The following is a 24304-nucleotide window of genomic DNA, read 5'->3' as shown; positions in this document are numbered from 1 at the left end:
AGATGCATAACTTCAAACAGTGCTACAGAACTGGATGACATAACACAACGTAATATGAAACAAAGTGTCAACTTGGCAATGCGTAACAAATTGTGGAATAGTCCTGGAAATTTTTCAATGAGATAAACAAACTTATCCCATCATTCAGTAAGGAATTTGCTTTGAACTCCAACTAACTGGGATTTGAAGAGATATGCATATGAAAGGTGCTCTAGAAATTAGAGGTACTAAGAGAGTTGTATCAGGATCAACTACCACCAGTGCCATAACACATTCATATTCAATTATGTAGACTTTTTGTTGATCTGGATGGTAAATTGGTTGGCAAGTTATTTATTGTGCTGTGAGAAGTTGGAGGTGCTCTGCCTCCTATGATTCTTCCTTGTGTGTGTGATCTTGCAAGGGCAGTAGGGAATATTTAGATCACAGCAATCGAGAGTGGAAAAATGGGTAATAAGAGAATTACAGCTATGGTAATTAGCACTGCTTTTGGCATTACCTGATCAAAATAACTTTCTTTTGTTTGAGCTTTGGTCTATGTACAAAAATCATAGTTCTTTAGAGCAAACTATACCTCCTGGAAAGTGCATGACACCGAAATTCAAACCACCTACAAACGCTGGACAAATTCATTCTCTTGTTTTTTTCTGTGTCAATAAAACAAGTTATAACACTACCTGCAGCTATGCCTTAAGGGACAACCAGTTTCATAATAAGTTCCATGCCATCACATTACATCAGTTCTCATCACCCTGATACACCAATATGATTCTATACACATTCTTTAAGAGTGGATATCTAGCTGACTGACCTGCATGGTTTGTTAACCCCAAGGAGTTTGTCTTCAGTCTTATAGTGCGAACCTTTGTGATCACTGTGGCGCACCATTTTTCATTCAGTGCTCATGATATTGGTTAACAGTCTGTTCTGAAGATTGTTTAATGTTGATTATGTCCATTTTGTGATGTGCAATACAGACATCCCACAGAAGGTTGATGTCTGTCCCTCCTGGACACTCATTTTCTGTTGCCCTCCTGATGCACATGGCAAGCATTAGCAGCTAATATTTTTCCTGTCATAATAACTAACACAATACTTTCAAATCAGCCTTACAAAAAACTGAACTTGTGACCTCGCATTCAAGGAGCTTGTTGTTAGTTAACAGGAAGTCATTGCTTCATATTCTCAATGAACTGGACTTAGACAGTAAAAAAACTATTCAAATTAAACAAACATTAACAAACACCCATCTAAAGTGAAATTTACATGTGAAATTTCTGGAAGTTTTGAGAACATAATTGGAAGATGGTCTCTCCCTCCTGCTATTAAATTAATTGTGTTTCAGAAAAAGTTATAAGGAAATGGTGAATGTCGATAGAAGAAAATCAGGGAGTTAGATTACAAAAGGGAACTACAAATAAACAGTCTAGTGCTTACAGATGACCTAGCTATTTTTTTCAGGCTCAATGGAAACATCGAAATTTTTTTCTCAGACTCATATTAACTGTAATATGTATAAATGTACTACCTAAAGTGACATATGAAAATGTGTGCCAGAGCAGGACTTGAAGCCGGATTTCCTGCTCATCAAATGCAGTTGCCTTATTGCTTAGGTTATCTGAACACGTTCCCTGGACCAACCCAACCTTCCACATCTTGCACACCTATCAATTTCTTCTCATAGACACAGTTACTAAACAGATAGAATATCTGAAAAAAGCTGAAAAAGAAGGCTTACAAATCTCCTTTGAGAAAACCAGATTTATGACAGACATTAAGACACCCCCAACATAATGAAAAAAAAAAAAAGTATGGAGAAAATGACAGAACTAACAAATTTGGATATCTCAGAGAAGCACCTGAACAAGACATTTCAGAGTAGGAAGCTATTAAAGCAAAAGTTAATATGATGAAAACAGCATGCTACCTCACTAAGGATGTATATAATAAGAAATTAACACCCCTCAATGCTAAACTAAACAGTCCTCTACCACAATTTACCCTGAAGCACTTAATACAACATGAGTTCTAACTATAAACTACAAGATGATGATGTAAGCGCTGGATATCACAGCAAGAAAAATCTAAGGAAAATTTTGGGACCAGTTTTTAAAAAAACCGGAATCAAAACAGTGAACTGTATATAACTATTGAAAAAATTAGATACGATTCAGAAAAGAACAGCTTTCTATGGACTTGTGCAAAAGATGAATTACAGCAGACTGACAAACAGAATGAGAATGTTTATTTACTTTGGTAAATTAAAAATGGGTAATCATTATAGGGGTGAGGGTGGGGGAGGGGTGGGGTGTACCATAGACAAACTATGAATTAGTCGACAAGATATTGAGGAATTACTGCCACTCAGAAAGAAATGGCAAGATTTGAAAGGCTTCCAAGAAAAACTTAAGAAGATTGAAGCCACTGGGACAAAAGAAAGAACATAGAAACAGCAAGAAATAACAGAGAAGTATGGAAGAAAATAAAATAGAAACAGTTGAAACAGATGCAGTTCATGGTGGCTCATACATAAAAAAAAGAAGAGCATATTTTCAATTCCAACACAGAAACCCAGATTGTAACTACTAATTCAGCGTGTATACGTGGACAAAGAAAAAAAATTCCTGAATTTTTCCCGGATTTCCTGGTTAAAAATACACTTCTCCCAGATTTCCCAGTTAAAAATAAACTTTCTCCTGGGTGAAAACACACTCTTTCCATGTCAAGTGACAGTGTATTTTCCCTCAAAACATATCAATCATTTGAATGGATATGGTTTTATACATGGGCATAGAATTTCCCGGCAATTTAGAAAACGAAACTCAGGAAAAGACACATTTCGGAAACATCTTTGATGTGCAGCAAATTTTACGCTGTGTATTTTCGTATTACGAAAGTCTACATTGGAATTCCATCAAACACTGCATGTTACTTTCCTAATCACTGAAATCGAGAATGCGATGCGCTTTTGTAAGCGTTTGAGCAGCTACCCTGACATAGGAAGCCCGTATGTACGCACGTGTAAAACCATTGAAATATCCTACATTATGTCATAAAAGAAACAAGATATCAGATGATACTCCAAGAGCATCGGAATTTCGTGAACCATTCTAAAATGTACACATTTAAAGTGCATACTCAAAGTGCTCATTCTTATGTCCAGATTCCCAATGAAGTAGACCTCGACCTGATATTAAGCCTTTCAGTGTGGTTTCCAGGAGGTAAATTTTCCTGGAGAACCAGTACTGTATTATATCATGTTCGGTTCTTTGTTATGGCATAATGCCATACGTGCTAGAAGATGAAATCGTGCACATGAAATGCAGCGGACAGTTGAAACTAGCCAGTACTGTGGAATTAACCATTTCGTTTCAAATACACTGACTGCCTCTGCGGAAAAGGTTAATAAAAGTCAAATTTCTTCAGCAAACAGACAAAAATAACTTCATTGTTCTGCAAGGCGATTAATGCTTGACTGTCAGAAAGGTGGAAATAAAATCTGAAACTAATAACATATTTTAGCCCTCCGTAATTATGTGAATGTATTTTAATTCACTTGATAGCTACCGGTCACAGATATCTGTTTTGTTTTCATTTGACGTGAGAGTAAATGAAGGGGAAACAGCAAAATCACTAAATGTAAACACGGGTCACATGGGGACTACCCATTATAACTCAGATTGCTCTGCGCACCAGCCCTGGACCCCGGATCTACAATATTTGCTAACTGGATCAATACTAAAAAAAATCGAATTTTCAAAACTATGTTCATCTTGTAGCACGGACAACATATGTGTTCGAATTAAGTGTGCCAAAGTGCAGTGCCATGCCTCTTCATACAGCATTCTTCTATCGCATGTCACTGTACTTCGCTCTGTGGAATAGAAAAGTGTATATTTGTAATGGATGACATCAAATTATATTCAGGACAGTGGAAATTGAAATGTCTATGGTGCCTCTCCTGCTCCCAGTCGGCCGGTTTGACAGCCTGCCCCTCTTAAAATATTCGCAATTAATAGCGGATGGGATTATTTGTAATCAGGAGAACAAGAACTCTTCAGAAAATTTGCACTCTTTATTGCCTATTAGCTAACAACTTGCTGTTTTGTGTGACATAAAATTAAATATAGGAGACATAAAACCAATGAAGACATGGGACAAGTGAGAAAGTATACATTTCAGTCCTTAGCTCTTAGCATTTTTTTCTCTCTAATCTTACTACAGCTTAACATGGCGTGCTGTCCTTTCTGCGAAAGAATCTATTACCTCATCAAAGTACGTCAAACGTTTTGCTACATGAAAAATCGAAGTGTCGTTATGTAAAACTGAAAAAGCTGTTAATACAGGTAATACCCAAGACTGGTGTGGTTTCTCGATCTGATTACATCTATTTTGTCACTGTCTGCTAGATAAAACAAAATAGGCCTTTCTACTATTGCAGCAATTTTGTAACACAACAAATAAACGAGACTGTTTTGGGACAAATGTTCATTTTTATAACACGACAGAATATAATTCACAAAGTACCAATATCAAATGCCTATAATGCCTATGACAAGCAAAAAGCTCTATGTTAGGAAATAGTTTCACATTTCATTCATATGCACCAGTTTCTCAAGCACGAGAGCGAATAGTAGTATTACAAATTTTTTTATATAAATTTGGAATCGTGTTAATCTTCCATAATATATGTGATGTCCCTGTTTCTTCTCCTTCCTCGTTCTAACAAACCATCTTGTCATCACAAATTCTGTAGCTATTCCTGCCACTGTCAAAATCTGCTCGCCGATTAACTTCACTAACCCTACCAGAATCATTGGTTTAATTATCCCGTGATTATTCTCCGGTTAGGCGTTGTTACATGTCCGTACAACACGTTTTCCGCACTACTTCCAGAATAGAACTTAAGTGGCTGCTAGTCGGGGACTGTACAACTGGTCCTTACTAGTTTAGTGATCTGGCCTAAAACTGTCTGTCAAAATTTCATTTTCTTGGATACACCGAGAAGATAATACGTAATCTTTCTCATCTGTTATTCCTGTTAGTCATTTACTTCCATTCTGGTAGTCTGAATTTATGGATTTCGCTAGTAATTATAACAACGCTGATCATTCGCAAACCCAATCAACCACATAATCAGACAGCGATTGGCATTCAACAGTTCGGCTATACTCTGCTCAGCTCGTATAGCCTCGTCCCCTTTTGTCTGCGGAAAGTTTATTTCTAGATGCGATGAGGATTCTCCTGACAGAGACATCACGTACACTATACACGCATTCAAACGTCAACTTATGATTCATTCGGAAATCAATTAAATGTGTTCAAAAACCGACAGGGATGCGTTTCAAAATAATATGAATAATCAATGCTAGGAGCTTTGTGAAAAGTCTTTTTTTCTCAAAAATATGAATTTGGCGGCCCCTTTTCCCAGTAGCATCTAGACACTTGCAGCGACTGCTTGCACAGCCAACAGCCACATTCCTGTAGCCAGAAGGGGGAGAATCTATTATTCAAATGCAACTAAAATGTGCATGCGCAAGAGCCCGCTCGTAACTGCTAAAACCAATCTAATGTAAACAGTTGTGACTTCACGCTCATTGGAGGCAATTTGTTGTTATGAAGCATTGAATTGTCTTCCTAAAGCCTTTGACACATTTTGCTGTTGGCAGATGCTTGCATGAGCACTGTGTGTCATTGTATACAGCGCATTTCCGTTGCAATTTACGTTATTTTCATTGTTTTCTCTTGTTTATGTTTTATTGTTGAAGTATTATTCTGCAGTAGCGGCATACAGTAATCTCCTTAGTTACAGTATCGATTCATACCAGTCAAAATTACAAAAATTTAACAGAAAACTAAAACAATGAAAAATTCCTGGAATTCTAAAAAAATCCCGGGTTTTTCCCCAGTTTTCTCCCGGATGAAAAAATTCCCGGGTTTTTCCTGGATCTCCCAGTTGTCCCGTGTCGTATACACCCTGTAATTATTCTGTAGGGTGTCAATGCATATTGTTGAAATGACAACAGTTTGTGCGATGTAAACATTGTTGTAAGAAAAAAAGTGAATTTGTGAATCCAAGTCTGAATTAGTAGTACAGCACACAACACCTATTCATAATCATATTTTCACATCAGCAACGAGAAAGACAGATCTAAAAGCAACCTACATTTTGTAATAAGAACTGTCTCCCTTAGAGAACCATGAGGTCCATAAAATATTCCTTGTTCCATTACTGAACAAAGAAAATCCAATGATAAGGTGTAAGAGCTATAATGACGATGTGCTTAATGCACAGATGGAAGAAAAGAGAGCGAACATACGAAAAGTATGAACTTGAATATTTTCTATGACATGTTGCAAAACTGGCAGGACATACGATTAAAAGTGAAGGCTGAGGTGATCAGCACACAAGTTTCTGACTCTGTATCAAATATTTGCACAACTGATGTGGAACTGCCCTGTTCCGGTAGCTTTACTTTTCAAATGTATCACATCTTTTTTAAAAAGTTCCGCATAGTTCTGCTATAAACACTAGTATCACTTCACTATATTCATTGTTTCAGTTTTCCTTGAATACAATTAAAAAGTTATGTCACTTCATTTTTCATTGCACAGACTGCATTCTGCCAATCTCACAATACCTATAGCTGCTGTAGCAACCATCAGAAGTTGCCAAACCTTCATCTCGAGCCACAACACTTTCTGCTTGCAGTTTTTGTGTTTCAGGCAGCTTGCTGTCCTGTGTGATTCTTACACACTGCAATTTTGTTTGTTGTCTTTTTACTATGGGAGGAGTTATTATTTTATTTGTTGTTAGTGTTATTTGTTGTGTGGTAGTAGACAATTTCAGAGAGAAGTTGGCCAAAAGTTATGAGTGGACTAATTCCACTTCATTCTCTTGGCTGGGGGATGGCCGTACAACGCCAGATGAGAGAAATGGTTTACGCATTATGTGCCTACTTTGAGACCAAAAAACGTAATATACAGAACAGCTGAAGCTCTGAATACAAACACAAACACTATAGTGAAGACTGGCAAGGAAATGTTTGAGAAATAAGATACACATGGAAAACAAGGCAGCTTGAAACTCTTGGGGGGAAAAAAATGTTGTCTGGATAACTGGATTACGAATACTGATTAATTTGCTCAGGATGTGATTTGTCATCATGTTTATGATTGTTTTCACAAAGGAAAATCCTACACTCAGTAAGTTATGTGTTACCCTTAGGAATCAAGACGTTTTCAAGGCAGTCTCACACAGTTTTCTCGTTTCATTAAATAACGACAGTAACAGTTACAGTGATATTTCAAGCATCTGTCACAGCGACAGACATGATGTCAGTAGGGTTTTTCCATTATCACCACAGAAATGAAGTACAAATAAATTCTGCTACATAGCAAAATTATATTTTCATAAGTTATTATATTTTATTAAGAAGGTCTCAGCAGCAACTAACTCCAAATGAAGATTGTCTCAGAAATTCAGTCTACATCATAGAAAATAAATATTACTGTTTACAATATAATTGCTGCAGTACTGAAGTAATATTTTTTGTATTGTTTTTGTTCTTTCCCCCAATACTGGTTGGCCCATTTAAGATGCGTTTTCCCACTGTGATAAACATGCATACACATTATATCTTGTTATGTTAGAAGTAAGTAGATGAATCAGGAAAATTAATAAATTTTTTATCATAAAACTAGCAAATTGTTTCTAGTAACAAAACCATATGGGCGACCACATAGTACTCAATGCATGAACAAATCATTGTATGTCGCATTTTATTGAAATTCTATCATGTTAGAAAACTCTGACACAGAGTTTCGGTTTAAAGTAGATGAAAATTTGATGTATTCCCAAAATTTCACTCACTTAATGTGTTCACCTAGCTTGAATAACAAAAAAGTTTCCCTAGTGTTGAAAAATCAGTAACATCATCACAAAATGCATTTTCATAAAATGTCTGTATAACATCTTAATAATTTGCTGTCACTAATAAATTAAAATGAAAACGTAGTGCACATCTTCCATAACACATTTATGAGAGTTTTATATTTATAAAGTAATTAGTTTCAGAGTTTGAGTGAGCTGAATGAATTGTCAGATTACGCAAGCATTTCATGCAGGGTATGACAACTCAGGTCCGCACTTCCATATGCTCCTGCCAAACTGTCAATCATGAAGTAATTTTGAAAAGACTTCAGCTCTGTCCTTTCCCTAACACTGCTCATAGGTTTACCTTCCTTTCCTGATACGCTGTGCCAGTGTAAAACATTGCACATCATGCACAATGAAATTACATTAAATGAAGTATATTAAAGCACCAGGCTCTAATGTTCTCGTTCTACAATGGTTATCATGACTAATTAACTTCACAGCCTTGTAAATTACAAGCTGTAATAAGTTACATTATATCTGAATAAAAACATGCAACAGAGAAGATTGTAGGATAAAATTCCTTCAATGAAGCATCTGAATTAAAAACTATGCAGTTTTTTCCACATACCATTTGGAGCTTTATTTATAAGATTTCCAATGAGACGGCTTGCTGATCTGTGGGTATGTATATGATTTGTTTCTATGCTCAACAATGTTAGAATGTTTATCAGCTCCTCTCTGCATTGTAAACTGACATCCTGTCTCACAGAGCCCATAAGTCCTTCCAATAAAATTACCTGGCAAAACAAAGATACAGCAACAGTTAATTTATCATTTTATTGTGAAAATACAGGCTGGTCACAATTAAAACTTCCACTACTTGAGAGGGCCCCAACAAAAATTGAGTTATTGTAGGACAATGAAACTTTGGGGAAACATTTGTATGGACTTGCGGAAGAGAAATAATGAACAAACCACTGATAGAGAGTGTAACATTTATTTAACTGCATACAAAGTTTACATTTCAGGTTACAAATGTTGCTCAACTTGATGACCATCTGCATCCACAGCAGACTGGAACAGCACTAGAGATCCCATTATTAAATCATATGCAGCACTTTTCGAAAGTTGGGCCATGAAACGTTCAACTGTCATGACACAACTTGTGACAAAGCAAGTTGAGATCTCTTTTTACTTCCTCTCTTGTTTCACCATCTGCCTCCTTAAATTCATTTTATTTTCATTTTTGCCTAATTACTATTAACATGCATGAGTATAATCTGCATTTCCATAAAAGCGAAGGGTTCTTCTTCAGTCTTAAGGAATATACCACCAGGTCTAATTCTGTGTTTAGTTTTGTATATGTAATTAATTTCCTAATTTATTTTGACTATTCCTAGTTAATATCTTTTGCTATAGGGTGACATCAGTAATTGTTTTGGACTTAGATTCTATTGTTGACTTATAAACAAATATAAATTCTGTACTAATTATAAACATTTGGAGGAAGAAAAACTAGGATTCTTAAAGTATTTATTTGACTCTATTCGAAAACATATTAGCAAAGCCAGCCCTTAATTAATTCCAAAATAATTTCCAAGTTTGTCAAAAGTATTGTTTGTATAACTGTACCTGTTAATTTCATTACTGAAACAAATAATTCGGCCTAACCTTTGTGGTAGAACGAACAATTAAAAAGTAGGATTTTTTCGGTGTATTTAGTTAATTGAATGAATTACGTTTTAATTTTAATTTCTGTAATTTGAACATCAAACAATGTATAGTTTCCATGCCTATTATTGTGAGGATATATAAAGAACTGATTTTTGGTCCCAAGACAGACAGTCCATGGCCGATTTTCAGATAATAAACCTGTGTTGGTTAGAACAACAACAATGCATCAACTTAGCAGTGGAATAAGTGTAATACAATAGGCTGTGTGTTAGAACAATTAATGGCAATGTCTGTATAATTAATTTATTTGAAAAATAGTGTCACATATACTGTATTACTCTGCAAGAAGTGTGAACTGTGTTGTTCCCCCTGTTGGCTACATCATTTACAGTAGCCAGTGTTGAACTTCTACCCCCCCCCCCCCCCCCCCATTTTTCAGCCAATATAACAATGCAGTATGTTGGCACCGAAGACTATCAACGAAGAAATAAAGCAGGCAAACGTCACATGTGGTGCCCTTTTGGGTGAGGACTATTGTACTTGGACACAATAAACATGGACTCGCAAACTTCAAACAGCGCAGGCTCAATGGAATGACTGAATTTAAAGTACATGTGGCACCAGTATTATTGAGAACAGTGAACAGATTAATTGACAGTGAAAAGTAATTATAGTATTCTGAAAGTTTGATCGTGCGTGAACAAGTAATGCACAGGAAGCATCAACAACTCAGCATAACAACACAAGATCATTGACTGAGGTTATGGAAGCAGCCATTGAGTACTGGAGCAGCCAATCAGCACTTGGGTGGGCACAGTCAACAGGCATAAGCAACACACTGCACTGACAGAATTAGAACTTGCAGCAGCATTGCAGATGACAAATCAAGATGAAAAGTGCAGCAGCAGCAGCAGAAGGTGAGTGAATAAAAATAACGTAATTCATAGCAAAAGCTGTTTTATATTAAGCGATACATAATGAGTGGCCTTAACGAACAAGACAGTGTGATGGGGGAGAATGGACAACAGAGGAGTGATGTGATTGATAGTAAAACTGTAGAGGTTAAGTTTATAAATGAACAGAAAGACTTAATAGGGACTGATTCAGCAGACGATAGTGGTTATAAATGAGGAATAAATGTAACTTTGAATCATGAGGACAAAGGTCATATTATAGATAAGATGATAGATAAGCATCATCTACATTACATGGTGATGTGAGCGAAATGGAAGCAAACAATACTGAAGCTGGCAAAACTGTAAAGGCTAAGGAGGAAGAATCTAGTAGTGAAAGTCCGCAAAGGCAAAAGTTTATGGCAGACGGAAAATTGGAAGTGATGTTATGGCAAATTATTAGTAGTATGAGTACGAAAGAAGACATTAGCTGGGTGGAAAATATTATGAAAGAAGACAGTAGCAGGGTGGAAAATAGTATGAAAAAAAGACATTAGCAGAGTGGAAAATAAAACTGATATCATTAAAACTGACATGGCTAGCTTAAAAGATGACCTGAAGAAAGAAATTAAAAAGAAAATTAAGGTAGGTATTTCTAATCTTTCGGAAATTAAATAAGAAAGTTGAGATGGAAATGAAAGATTGTGGTGAAAAGATAAAGAAAGTAGTACAGAATACTAATGAGAAATTAACATACTAGTGAGAAATTAACATTCATGAATAGTAAATGTGTAGAAGAGAGAAAGGAACTTTGTGATGACTATAGTAAGTGGGTGGAGGCTTCTGAGAAACACTGTAAAGATGAAGTCAAAGCAGCGAGGAAATTGTGTGCTGAAAATAGGGTTAAACTTGAGAATCAAACTGATCAGATTACAAATGATTTAGAAACAGAGGTAGAAACCAAGTGTGCAGTAGTGATTGAGGAAAAACTGGTAAAAGTAAATAAAAAGTGGAGTGTTTTTCAGTAGAATCAACTTTGCATTGGACAAGCAGAGCAGGTGTTTATTTATTAGATAATGAAGCAATAAGGAAATAATTAAATAATGAATAATGTTAGGGTCTTAGTGGTTAGGGAGCCTGTCTCTGTAGTATAGATATTTTTTGAGAATGCACTCCACTAGCTACCGAGGTAAGAAATGTAAGTAAAATAATGGAGATGACAGACATGATTGAGTAATGAGAAAGATAACTGTATACGAACAAACTATATTGATGATCTATTTTTAAAGTAGATAACACTGGGTACTGTGTATATTGCACAATTCATGACACTGCAGCTGGGAATGAAAGCTTAACAGAAAGAGCAAGATTTTAGTGAGGTACAAGTCATATAATGCTGCATTATCAGGTCTATAGGTTACCTGAAAACTTCTATTCGTGTTCTGAGGAATTATCAGTTTAAACTGGTAATACTGGAATGAAGAAAAGTAATTTTGCTGATTAACTGATAACTGTGCTGCTAGACTAATGTGAATATTCTGACAGATCAACTATTTGGTAATATTTTGTGCTTTGTTTCCAAGATGGCCGCCGAGTAAGTGACGCCAGAAACCATTTCCAGAAAGTTAAGTGATTTAGACAGGAATATAATTTAGTTTAACGCCAACAACAAATTAAATACATGCATTAGTGTATCATTTAGTCTTGTCATTAAAGGTTTGACTTTTCTTTGCGTATTTTTTCAGAAAACACGGTAAGATCGTAACTTCGCGAAGTCGCGCTTAGGCTTAAATTTTGTAAACGTGTTTGTTTCTTGTTTCACGGTAATTTAACTAATTTCTCAGTAACAAATAAGTAAACTACCTTAAATATCATATAACTTCATTGTTTTAATACAGATTTCAGAAAAACAGCGTAACTTTATATCAGAAACTTCCTTATATACATTTGTTTATAGGCCTAATTCTCGTAACGTTTTTGGAGAATCAAAGTTAAAGTATCTCGTTTAATTGTCCTTTTTTTCATTCCATCGAGTAAAATATAAAATAAATAGCGTATACCTTCATTGTTTTAATACAGATCTCAGAAAAACAGCGGAATTTTAAATCAGAAACTTGCTTATATACATTTGTGAATAGGCTTAATTCTTGTAATGTCTTTTTTGATTTTCGGTAATTTAATTGATTTATTGTAGCTAAAGTATTATTTTTGCCATGAGTGAGAAGTGCCTGACTTGCCGTAGAATTGTTAGTTCCGGGATTTGGTGTGATGGATGCAGTAGTTTTTTTCACTGGGGGGACTGCAGTGGCGTGGGTGTCGGGAAAGTGGATCAGGCTCATCAGTGGTTATGTAGGATTTGCAGCAGAGATAGGAAGATAGTGGAACAGGAGGGGAAAATTGCTGTCCTTCAGGCTGAGCTAGATCAGGCTAGGGAAGATCTGGACAGGTTAAGGAGGGAGAAGGGCAAAGAGAGGTGGGAAGTGGCAACAGGTAGCAGAAGGAACAGGCCTAGAACTAAGTCTGACAGTTTTGTGGTGAATGTCAAAAATTAAGTTTGACCTGTTGCTTCAGTTAGAAACTGATGAGCCTCAAGCAGAGGTAGGTGTAGACAGGACACAACAAACTTTCAATAGGAAATTGAAAAAGAATGTAGGAAAGCCATCGAAAAGAAAGAAAGTTTTGTTGTTAGGCAGTTCTCATGCCAGAGGTGTAGGCCAACATCTGCAGGAGGAATTAGGACCAGAATACCAGGTCACAAATTTTTTCAAACCAAGTGCTAGTCTGGATCAGGTGACAGAGGAATTAGGTTCACTCTGTAAAGGATTTACCAGGGAAGACACTGTGGTTATTGTGGGAGGGCCAGGGAACAGCATCGACAGAGATCCTGGGTACAGTATAGAGTGTGACCTGGTAAAGATTGCGTCGGCATCGAGACACACCAATGTTGAATTTGTATCTGTCCTGAGACGCCATGACCGGCCTCATTTGAGCTCTTCTGTTGGGAGAGTTAATTTGGAGTTGGAACGGCTGCTTGGGTCGGGTGCGGGGGCTCATATTGGTGTGGTTCCTGTTGATTCTCTCAGTAGGTGGGACTATACCAGGCACGGCCTACATCTCAACAGGAAAGGGAAGGGGAAACTGGCTGGGGTAATAGCAGGAAATTTAAGGGGGGAGGCACTGCCATGAATGGTAAAATACCAGTGGTTACAGGTGTTGGAGCAGCACCTTTTTTAGGATAGGTAAGACAGAAAGATGTCAAGTTCTACAAGAGGTCAGGATTGAAACAAATCTCCAGTTTAGGAAAGAAATTAAACAGCACAATTCTAGCACATTGGATCACCAATCACAGCTGTCAATTATAAATTTTCACCAATCACCAGAAATTTTATCTCCACCAAGTTGTATCTCAGTCCTAGGTAATTGCATTGATGAATTAAAGTCACCCAACCCAGTTGACATAATCTGCCTCTCTGAACACCGTGTGACCACTGGTATAGCAACTAGGCCTAAGCACAATGAGAAACTCAGACAGGAGAGTACTGCAAATGTTAGAATAAGGAAAGGTTCTCATAAAAGTATAATTAAAAATAATGTAAGTATATTTCATCAAAATGTTGGGAGTTTAAAGAATAAAATAGGTGAGCTTCTGGTTTGTTTAGAAGATTTAGAAGCTGAGGATGAAATAGATATACTATGCCTGTCTGAGCATCATATTGTTACTGATATGGATAAGGTAAATGTAAGTGGATATAAGCTCTCTGCACAAGTAATGAGAGAAAATATGGAGAAAGGAGGAGATGCCATATATGTCAAAAGTTATCATTGTGCAAAAAGTATAGAAACAAAAAAGTTTTGTGTACATCACCAGAAATTTTATCTCCACCAAGTTGTATCTCAGTCCTAGGTAATTGCATTGATGAATTAAAGTCACCCAACCCAGTTGACATAATCTGCCTCTCTGAACACCGTGTGACCACTGGTATAGCAACTAGGCCTAAGCACAATGAGAAACTCAGACAGGAGAGTACTGCAAATGTTAGAATAAGGAAAGGTTCTCATAAAAGTATAATTAAAAATAATGTAAGTATATTTCATCAAAATGTTGGGAGTTTAAAGAATAAAATAGGTGAGCTTCTGGTTTGTTTAGAAGATTTAGAAGCTGAGGATGAAATAGATATACTATGCCTGTCTGAGCATCATATTGTTACTGATATGGATAAGGTAAATGTAAGTGGATATAAGCTCTCTGCACAAGTAATGAGAGAAAATATGGAGAAAGGAGGAGATGCCATATATGTCAAAAGTTATCATTGTGCAAAAAGTATAGAAACAAAAAAGTTTTGTGTACATCAGGAAATTTTCATCTATTTCTGAAAAATTTGGACTCCTTGTTGTGCTATCTGTCAGACAGGGGGAAGCAAATTATTATTTGTGGGGACTTCAATGTAGATTCTCTGAAAGAGGGTAATAGGAAAAATGACCTTGGAATATTACTTGGTTCTTTCAATTTGACACCCGTTATTGATTTTCCTACTCGGGTGGTAAAGGATAGCAGCTCACTGATAGATAACTTCTTTATAGACCAAGATAAGTTTAACCAGATAAATGCTCAGCCTGTTGAGAATGGTCTTTCTGATCATGGTGCACAGCTAGTTACAATATATGACATAGCTCCATTCAGCAATACTAAACAGTCCTCCAAAGTAGTACGTTCAGTCAACGATTAAACAATTGCAAATTTCAGGGAAAGCCTACAGCAGTTAGACTGGGATGAGGTGTACCGTGAACCTGATGCCAATTTAAAATATAATTTATTTCATGACATTTTTGTAAATGCATTTGAAAACTGCTTCCCCAAGAAAATAGTTAAATATACTCGTAAGAAACCTTGTAACAAACCATGGCTTACTAAGGGTATAAAAATATCTTGTAACCGGAAATGGGAAATGTATCTGACAGCAAGAAAGAGTAGTGACCCAGAAACTATCAAACATTATAAAAACTACTGTGTTATATTAAGAAAAGTTATTAAAAAATCCAGAAGTATGTGTATCATGTCTGAAATCAGCAACTCTGATAATAAAATTAAAACAATTTGGAATATTATTAAAAGAGAAACAGGTCAACCAAGAGCACAGGAAGACAGTATTACCATCAAATTGAATGAAAACTTTACGAACAAAAAGTCAGAAGTTGAAAATATTTTTAATAATCATTTTCTAAATGTTGTGGATATAGTAGGATCCAGGTGTTCATTAGAAGATGATAGGCTGTTAATGGAAGAGGCCATACCTATGCAATTTGATACAATTGAAATCTCACCCACTTCTCCCTCTGAAATTAGGAAAATAATAAACTTACTTAAAAGCAAAAACTCACATGGAATTGATGGCATTTCCAGCAAAATACTAAAAGCTTGTTCTCAACAGATAAGTAAGATTCTCAGCCACCTGTGTAATAGCTCTCTGGAACAGGGCATTTTCCCTGATAGACTGAAATATGCTATTGTTATACCTTTGCATAAAAAGGGGGATAGATCTGATGTCAACAATTACCGTCCAATCTCCCTTCTAACAGCTTTATCCAAAATTTTTGAGAAAGTAATGTATTCAAGAGTAGCTTCACATATCTGTAACAATGAAGTACTAACAAAATGTCAGTTTGGTTTCCAGAAAGGTTTTTCAACAGAAAATGCCATATATGCTTTCACCAATCAAATTTTGAATGATCTGAATAACCAAACACCACCCATTGGGATTTTTTGTGATCTCTCAAAGACTTTTGATTGTGTAAATCATGAAATTCTGCTAGACAAGCTCAAGTATTGTGGCATGAGTGGGACAGTGCACAAATGGTTTAATTCGTACCTAACTGGAAGAGTGCAGAAAGTTGAAATAAGTAGTTCTCATAATATGCAAAGATCAGCACATTCTTCAAACTGGGGAACTATCAAGAATGGGGTTCCACAAGAGTCAGTCTTGGGTCCTTTGTTGTTCTTAATATATATTACCCCCCCATGAACCATGGACCTTGCCGTTGGTGGGGAGGCTTGCGTGCCTCAGCGATACAGATAGCCGTACCGTAGGTACAACCACAACGGAGGGGTATCTGTTGAGAGGCCAGACAAACGTGTGGTTCCTGAAGAGGGGCAGCAGCCTTTTCAGTAGTTGCAAGGGCAACAGTCTGGATGATTGACTGGTCTGGCCTTGTAACAATAACCAAAACGGCCTCGCTGTGCTGGTACTGCGAACGGCTGAAAGCAAGGGGAAACTACGGCTGTAATTTTTCCCGAGGGCATGCAGCTTTACTGTATGATTAAATGATGATGGCGTCCTCTTGGGTAAAATATTCCGGAGGTAAAATAGTCCCCCATTCGGATCTCCTGGCGGGGACTACTCAAGAGGATGTCGTTATCAGGAGAAAGAAAACTGGCGTTCTACGGATCAGAGCGTGGAATGTCAGATCCCTTAATCGGGCAGGTAGGTTAGAAAATTTAAAAAGGGAAATGGATAAGATTAAAGTTAGATATAGTGGGAATTAGTGAAGTTCGGTGGCAGGAGGAACAAGACTTCTGGTCAGGTGACTACAGGGTTATAAACACAAAGTCAAATAGGGGTAATGCAGGAGTAGGTTTAATAATGAATAGGAAAATACGAATGCGGGTAAGCTACTACAAACAGCATAGTGAACGCATTACTGTGGCCAAGATAGATACGAAGCCCACACCTACTACAGTAGTACAAGTTTATATGCCAACTAGCTCTGCAGATGACGAAGAAATTGAAGAAATGTATGATGAAATAAAAGAAATTATTCAGATAGTGAAGGGAGACGAAAATTTAATAGTCATGGGTGACTGGAATTCGAGTGTAGGAAAAGGGTGAGAAGCAAACGTAGTGGGTGAATATGGATTGGGGCTAAGAAATGAAAGAGGAAGTCGCCTGGTAGAATTTTGCACAGAGCACAAATTAATCATAGCTAACACTTGGTTTAAGAATCATGATAGAAGGTTGTATACATGGAAGAACCCTGGAGATACTAAAAGGTATCAGATAGACTATATAATAGTAAGACAGAGATTTAGGAACCAGGTTTTAAATTGTAAGACATTTCCAGGGGCAGATGTGGACTCTGACCACAATCTATTGGTTATGACCTGTAGATTAAAACTGAAGAAACTGCAAAAAGGTGGGAATTTAAGGAGATGGGACCTGGATAAACTGAAAGAACCAGAGGTTGTACAGAGTTTCAGGGAGAGCATAAGGGAACTATTGACAGGAATGGGGGAAAGAAATACAGTAGAAGAAGAATGGGTAGCTTTGAGGGATGAAGTAGTGAAGGCAGCAGAGGATCAAGTAGGTAAACAGACGAGGGCTAGTAGAAAACCTTGGGAAACAGAAGAAATATTGAATTTAATTGATGAAAGGAGAAAATATAAAAATGCAGTAAATGAAGCAGGCAAAAAGGAATACAAACGTCTCAAAAATGAGATCGACAGGAAGTGCAAAATGGCTAAGCAGGGATGGCTAGAGGACAAATGTAAGGATGTAGAGGCTTATCTCACTAGGGGTAAGATAGATACTGCCTACAGGAAAATTAAAGAGACCTTTGGAGATAGAACCATTTGTATGAATATCAAGAGCTCAGTTGGAAACCCAGTTCTAAGCAAAGAAGGGAAAGCAGAAAGGTGGAAGGAGTATATAGAGGGTCTATACAAGGGCGATGTACTTGAGGACAATATTATGCAAATGAAAGAGGATGTAGATGAAGATGAAATGGGAGATACGATGCTGCGTGAAGAGTTTGACAGAGCACTGAAAGACCTGAGTCGAAGGCCCCCGGAGTAGACAACATTCCATTGGAACTACTGACGGCCTTGGGAGAGCCAGTCCTGACAAAACTCTACCGTCTGGTGAGCAAGATGTATGAAACACGCGAAATACCCTCAGACTTCAAGAAGAATATAATAATTCCAATCCCAAAGAAAGCAGGTGTTGACAGATGTGAAAATTACCGAACTATCAGTTTAATAAGTCACAGCTGCAAAGTACTAACGCGAATTCTTTACAGGCGAATGGAAAAACTGGTAGAAGCTGACCTCGGCGAAGATCAGTTTGGATTCCGCAGAAATGTTGGAACACGTGAGGCAATACTGACCCTACGACTTATCTTAGAAAATAGATTAAGGAAAGGCAAACCTACGTTTCTAGCATTTGTAGACTTAGAGAAAGCTTTTGACAATGTTGACTGGAATATTCTCTTTCAAATTCTAAAGGTGGCAGGGGTAAAATACAGGGAGCGAAAGGCTATTTACAATTTGTACAGAAACCAGATGGCAGTTATAAGAGTCGAGGGACATGAAAGGGAAGCAGTGGTTGGGAAGGGAGTAAGACAGGGTTGTAGCCTCTCCCCGATGTTATTCAATCTGTATATTGAGCAAGCAGTAAAGGAAACAAAACAAAAATTCGGAGTAGGTATTAAAATCCATGGAGAAGAAATAAAAACTTTGAGGTTTGCCGATGACATTGTAGTTCTGTCAGAGACAGCAAAGGACTTGGAAGAGCAGTTGAATGGAATGGATGATGTCTTGAAGGGAGGATATAAGATGAACATCAACAAAAGCAAAACGAGGATAATGGAATGTAGTCGAATTAAGTCGGGTGATGTTGAGGGAATTAGGTTAGGAAATGACACACTTAAAGTAGTAAAGGAGTTTTGCTATTTGGGGAGCAAAATAACTGATGATGGTTGAAGTAGAGAGGATATAAAATGTCGACTGGAATGGCAAGGAAAGCGTTTCTGAAGAAGAGAAATTTGTTAACATCGAGTATAGATCTAAGTGTCAGGAAGTCATTTCTGAAAGTATTTGTATGGAGTGTAGCCATGTATGGAAGTGAAACACGGACAGTAAATAGTTTGGACAAGAAGAGAATAGAAGCTTTCGAAATGTTGTGCTACAGAAGAATGCTGAAGATTAGATGGGTAGATCACATAACTAATGAGGAAGTATTGAATAGGATTGGGGAGAAGAGAAGTTTGTGGCACAACTTGACCAGAAGAAGGGATCGGTTGGTAGGACATGTTCTGAGGCATCAAGGGATCACCAATTTAGTATTGGAGGGCAGCGTGGAGGGTAAAAATCGTAGAGGGAGACCAAGAGATGAGTACACCAAGCAGATTCAGAAGATGGATGTAGGTTGCAGTAGGTACTGAGAGATGAAGAAGCTTGCGCAGGATAGAGTAGCATGGAGAGCTGCATCAAACCAGTCTCAGGACTGAAGACCACAACAACAACAACAATATATATTAATGACTTGCCATTCTATATTCATGAAGAGGCGAAGTTAGTTCTCTTTGCTGATGATACAAGTATAGTAATCACACCTGACAAACAAGAATTAACTGATGAAATTGTCAATACTGTCTTTCAGAAAATTACTGGTTCCTTGTAAACGGACTCTCACTGAATTTTGATAAGACACAGTACATACAGTTCCGTACAGTGAATGGTATGATGCCATTAATAAATATAGACCTTAATCAGAAGCATATAGCTAAGGTAGAATATTCCAAATTTTTACGTGTGTCCATTGATGAGAGATTAAATTGGAAGAAACACATTGATGATCTGCTGAAACGTTTGAGTTCAGCTACTTATGCAATAAGGGTCATTGCAAATTTTGGTGATAAACATCTTAGTAAATTAGCTTACTACGCCTGTTTTCACTCGTTGCTTTCATATGGCATCATATTTTGGGGTAATTCATCACTGAGGAATAAAGTATTTATTGCACAAAAGCGTGTAATCAGAATAATAGCTGGAGTCCACCCAAGATCATCCTGCAGACATTTATTTAAGGATCTAGGGATATTCACAGTAGCTTCTCAGTATATATACTCTCTTATGAAATTTGTTATTAACAACCAAACCCAATTCAAAAGTAATAGCAGTGTGCATGACTACAATACTAGGAGAAAGGATGATCTTCACTATTCAAGATTAAATCTAACTTTGGCACAGAAAGGGGTGAATTATAGTGGCACTAAAGTCTTTGGTCACTTACCAAATAGTATCAAAAGTCTGACAGATAACCAACAAGTATTTAAGAAGAAATTAAAAGAACTTCTGAATGACAACTCCTTCTACTCCATAGAGGAATTTTTAGATATAAATTTTAAAAAAAATATTAAAAATATAAAATAAAAAAATAAAAATAAAAAACACAAAAAATGAAAAAGTTGTTATATTAACTTAAGTACGTTGTTAAATTAACTTAATTATGTCATGTATTGGAAAATTTGACTCGTTCCACATCATTACGAAATATCGTATTCATGATCCATGGAACTAGTATTAATCTAATCTAATCTAATCTAATCTTGTGAGGATTGAATTTTCTAGTCGAATGAGAGTAGTACTCAGAGCTGAGTGGAGAAGTAGGGCAATGATTTGGTACAGCTTCCATCCCCTTAATTTTGATTTGAGTAGTAATTAAGTTATGTCATGATTACTATTCTTTTTTCATAATGTAGTGATTAGTAAATCTATGCTACAGCACATCTTGAGTTTTTGCTAGAGATAATGTACATATTTTGGACATTGAGGTGATATGAGTCCATAAACGGTGTGAATTTCATAGCAGGATTTTGCATTTTTAGCAATTCTGCAAATGTAAAATAAACCCAAATCTTTCAAGTTCAACCAGTTTGAGACAGAGTTATGACCTAGAGTAACGTTTTGCAGTGTAATACTTGAAAATTTTTACTTGTCCCCCACCTTTTGTACTATAGTCAATTTTAGTGCTAATTATTGTGATGTTATGAGAACTGTGTGATGTATTTATTTACGAATTAATGACTTATTTGCCATTAGTATGAAACATTTTTCCCTTATATTTACTTAGAAGTAAAAGTGAGTGTACTAAGGTAGGGTATTTTGTCTAATTTTTGGATGTATGACATCGCAGAGGAGGACCACCTCCAAAGGAACTGATGGCAGTGTATTTCCTTACTAGCTGCATGTAGATCTGTTGGAGGTGTGGACGACTTGGTGAGAAAATGTGTTAAAAGCCCATTAAAAGAGTGAAAGTGCTCGTCACAATTCTAAATATTGAAAGAGTGAAATTTTCTGTCTGAAAATGAACTACAACATGCAGTGCAATTTAACTTTTTGCAACCCATGATCATTTATTCTTTGAAGCAAGACAGGACTTGTGTAGAGTGATATGTATCTCAGAATGTAATCTTTGTTTATCCAAAAAGTACATCACTTACGATGCAGATGCCTATTTTTATTAAAGATATAATTTGTGGATATTTTGTGCCACTGTACAACACACTATTTGTAAATATTTTGTATGGGGATTTTCATATGGCCATTTTGTACAAGCAGAAATGTGAAAAACGTGTATACTGTACTTTTGATAAGGAGATTTCTTATGGAATATTCTTTTGTGTGTAGAATGTTAAACCCACTTTCTGGGGCCACTTGTGGTCATTGAACTGCACAGTTAGCTATTTGCAATATCTATCTGGTCAATCCAATGAGGGGGTAATGTGAAGAGGCAAACTGGGATCTCTATACTTCCTCTGTTGTTTCGCCATCTGCCTCCTTAAATTCATTTTATTTTCATTTTTGCCTAATTACCATTAACATGCATGAGTATAATCTGCATTTCCATAAAAGACAAAGGTTGGCCCTCAGTCTTAAGGAATATAGCACCAGGTCTAATTTTGTGCTTAGTTATGTATATGTAATTAATTTCCTAATTTATTTTGACTATTCCTAGTTAATATCTTTTGCTATAGGGTGACATCAGTAATTGTTTTGGACTTAGATTCTATTGTTGACTTATAAACAAATATAAATTCTGTACTAATTATAAACATTTGGAGGAAGAAAAACTAGGATTCTTAAAGTATTTATTTGACTCTATTTGAAAACATATTAGCAAAGCGAGCCCTTAATTAATTCCAAAATAATTTCCAAGTTTGTCAAAAGTATTGTTTGTATAACTGTACCTGTTAATTTCATTACTGAAACAAATAATTCGGCCGAATCTTTGTGGTAGAACGAACAATTAAAAAGTAGGAATTTTTCGGTGTATTTAGTTACTTGAATGAATTATGCTTTAATTTTACTTTCTGTAATTTGAACAATGTATAGTTTCCATGCCTATTATTGTGAGGATATATAAAGAACTGATTTTTGGTCCCAAGACAGACAGTCCATGGCCGATTTTCAGATAATAAACCTGTATTGGTTAGAACAACAACAATGCATCAACTTAACAGTGGAATAAGTGTAACACAATAGGCTGTGTGTTAGAAAATTAATGACAATGTATGTTTAATTTATTTGAAAAATAGTGTCACATATACTGTATTACTCTGCAAGAAGTGTGAACTGTGTTGTTAGGTTTTTACTGCTCACAGATATTCCACAGAAAACTAATGTAGCAATATGCTGATGTTGCCTGCAACCTATTAATGAGGCTTTCAACATTTACCAATAGTGAACTGGCCATATAATTGTGTAGTATTAGGGGGTTGTGATCAGTGAAAGCAAAGAACTGTGAATCACAACTGTGCAGCTGTTGGTTACATCATTTACAGTAGCCAGTGTCAAACTTCCAACCGCCTCCCCCCCCCCCCCCCCCCCCCTCCTTTTGCAGCCAGTATTATGTACGTCAACACAGAGGACCATCAACAAAGAAATGAAGCTGGTGAATGTCACAAGCTCATGTGCTGCTCGAAGATCACACATTGTGTCAAACATTCTCAGCCATGGCAACAACAACTATGTCAACAATTTGTGGCACAATTTGCCACTGGCATTTCCCAGGAGCAAATTGCCAGTTAATTTGAACTTCCAAACCATATCCCTTCACATCAGTATGGAAAGGGGATCTCTCCATACTCTTTTAGTGTTTAAGCAGTTGTGAGAGCAGTAGCACTATTGCTGTTAATGATCTTTCCTTTGAGGGAGACCACAGCCATACAGAATTTTTTGAAAGAAATTTCTGCCATTACACTGTTAACAGTCAAATGGCAGCAATTTCAAAATAAATAAATAAAATGCTGATGTTTTGATAAAATAGTTTTGTGAGTAAAGCTGTGCTCAGGCCCATGATGACTTTCTGCAACTTTAATGCACTCTGGTGCATGTTTCAACCCTATGTCATTGTGTCAGTACTGGCACAGAATGTCAAGTTATGACACTTGCACTTCCAACAATGCAATTTCTACAGCAAACAGTCTGAACATCAGTTCCACAAGATGGGCACCCATACTGGAAATGGTATTCCATCTCCAATGACTCAAGTAGCTAAAAATTAAATACAACCACTCTGTTTCTTCACAATACTTGATCCTCAAATTTCTGCACCCATCTACTACTATATATGTTAGAAAGTAATTCTCACAGTATACCCCTGCACAAGCTATGTAACTGCTGTGGGAAAATATTAACTGTAAGAATAAAACACTGTCTCACGTCTACTCTGTTTCACTATAAAATAAATAATAAGTACAGTAACAATCAAAGGAAATACACAAATGTTCTCGAAACATTATTTTCCAAAAAACAAATCCAGTTCATAACCAGATGGTACATTTATGGATCTAGGAAAGTCTGAGAAACTCAGAGTAGTAATCATAATGACTTTTTCACTCTGCAGTGGTGTGTGCACTAATTTGAAACTTGCTGGTAGATTAAAACTATGTGCTGGGCCAGGACTTGAACCCAACACCGCTGCCTTTTACGAGCAAGTGTTCTGCCAACTGAGAATGCCAGATGGTGAATCAAAGCTGAAGTCGGACACATTACTAAATTGGAGAGTTGAATAACAGATACAGT

General features: G+C 36.6%; 1 protein-coding gene across 1 annotated transcript in view; it reads right to left on the bottom strand.

Annotated features, from left to right (window-relative positions):
• The window catches only part of LOC126183340 (MMS19 nucleotide excision repair protein homolog), a 232206-nt gene that overhangs the window by 38070 nt on the left and 169832 nt on the right, over positions 1–24304 (bottom strand). Inside the window, exon 14 of the mRNA XM_049925215.1 lies at positions 8508–8676. Within this exon, the coding sequence (XP_049781172.1) occupies positions 8508–8676 (169 nt within the window). The remainder of the gene's footprint in view (positions 1–8507; positions 8677–24304) is intronic.

Source organism: Schistocerca cancellata, chromosome 1 (assembly GCF_023864275.1).
Source record: "Schistocerca cancellata isolate TAMUIC-IGC-003103 chromosome 1, iqSchCanc2.1, whole genome shotgun sequence".
Classification (NCBI taxonomy): domain Eukaryota; kingdom Metazoa; phylum Arthropoda; class Insecta; order Orthoptera; family Acrididae; genus Schistocerca; species Schistocerca cancellata.
This window is presented reverse-complemented; position numbering and strand designations above follow the sequence as displayed.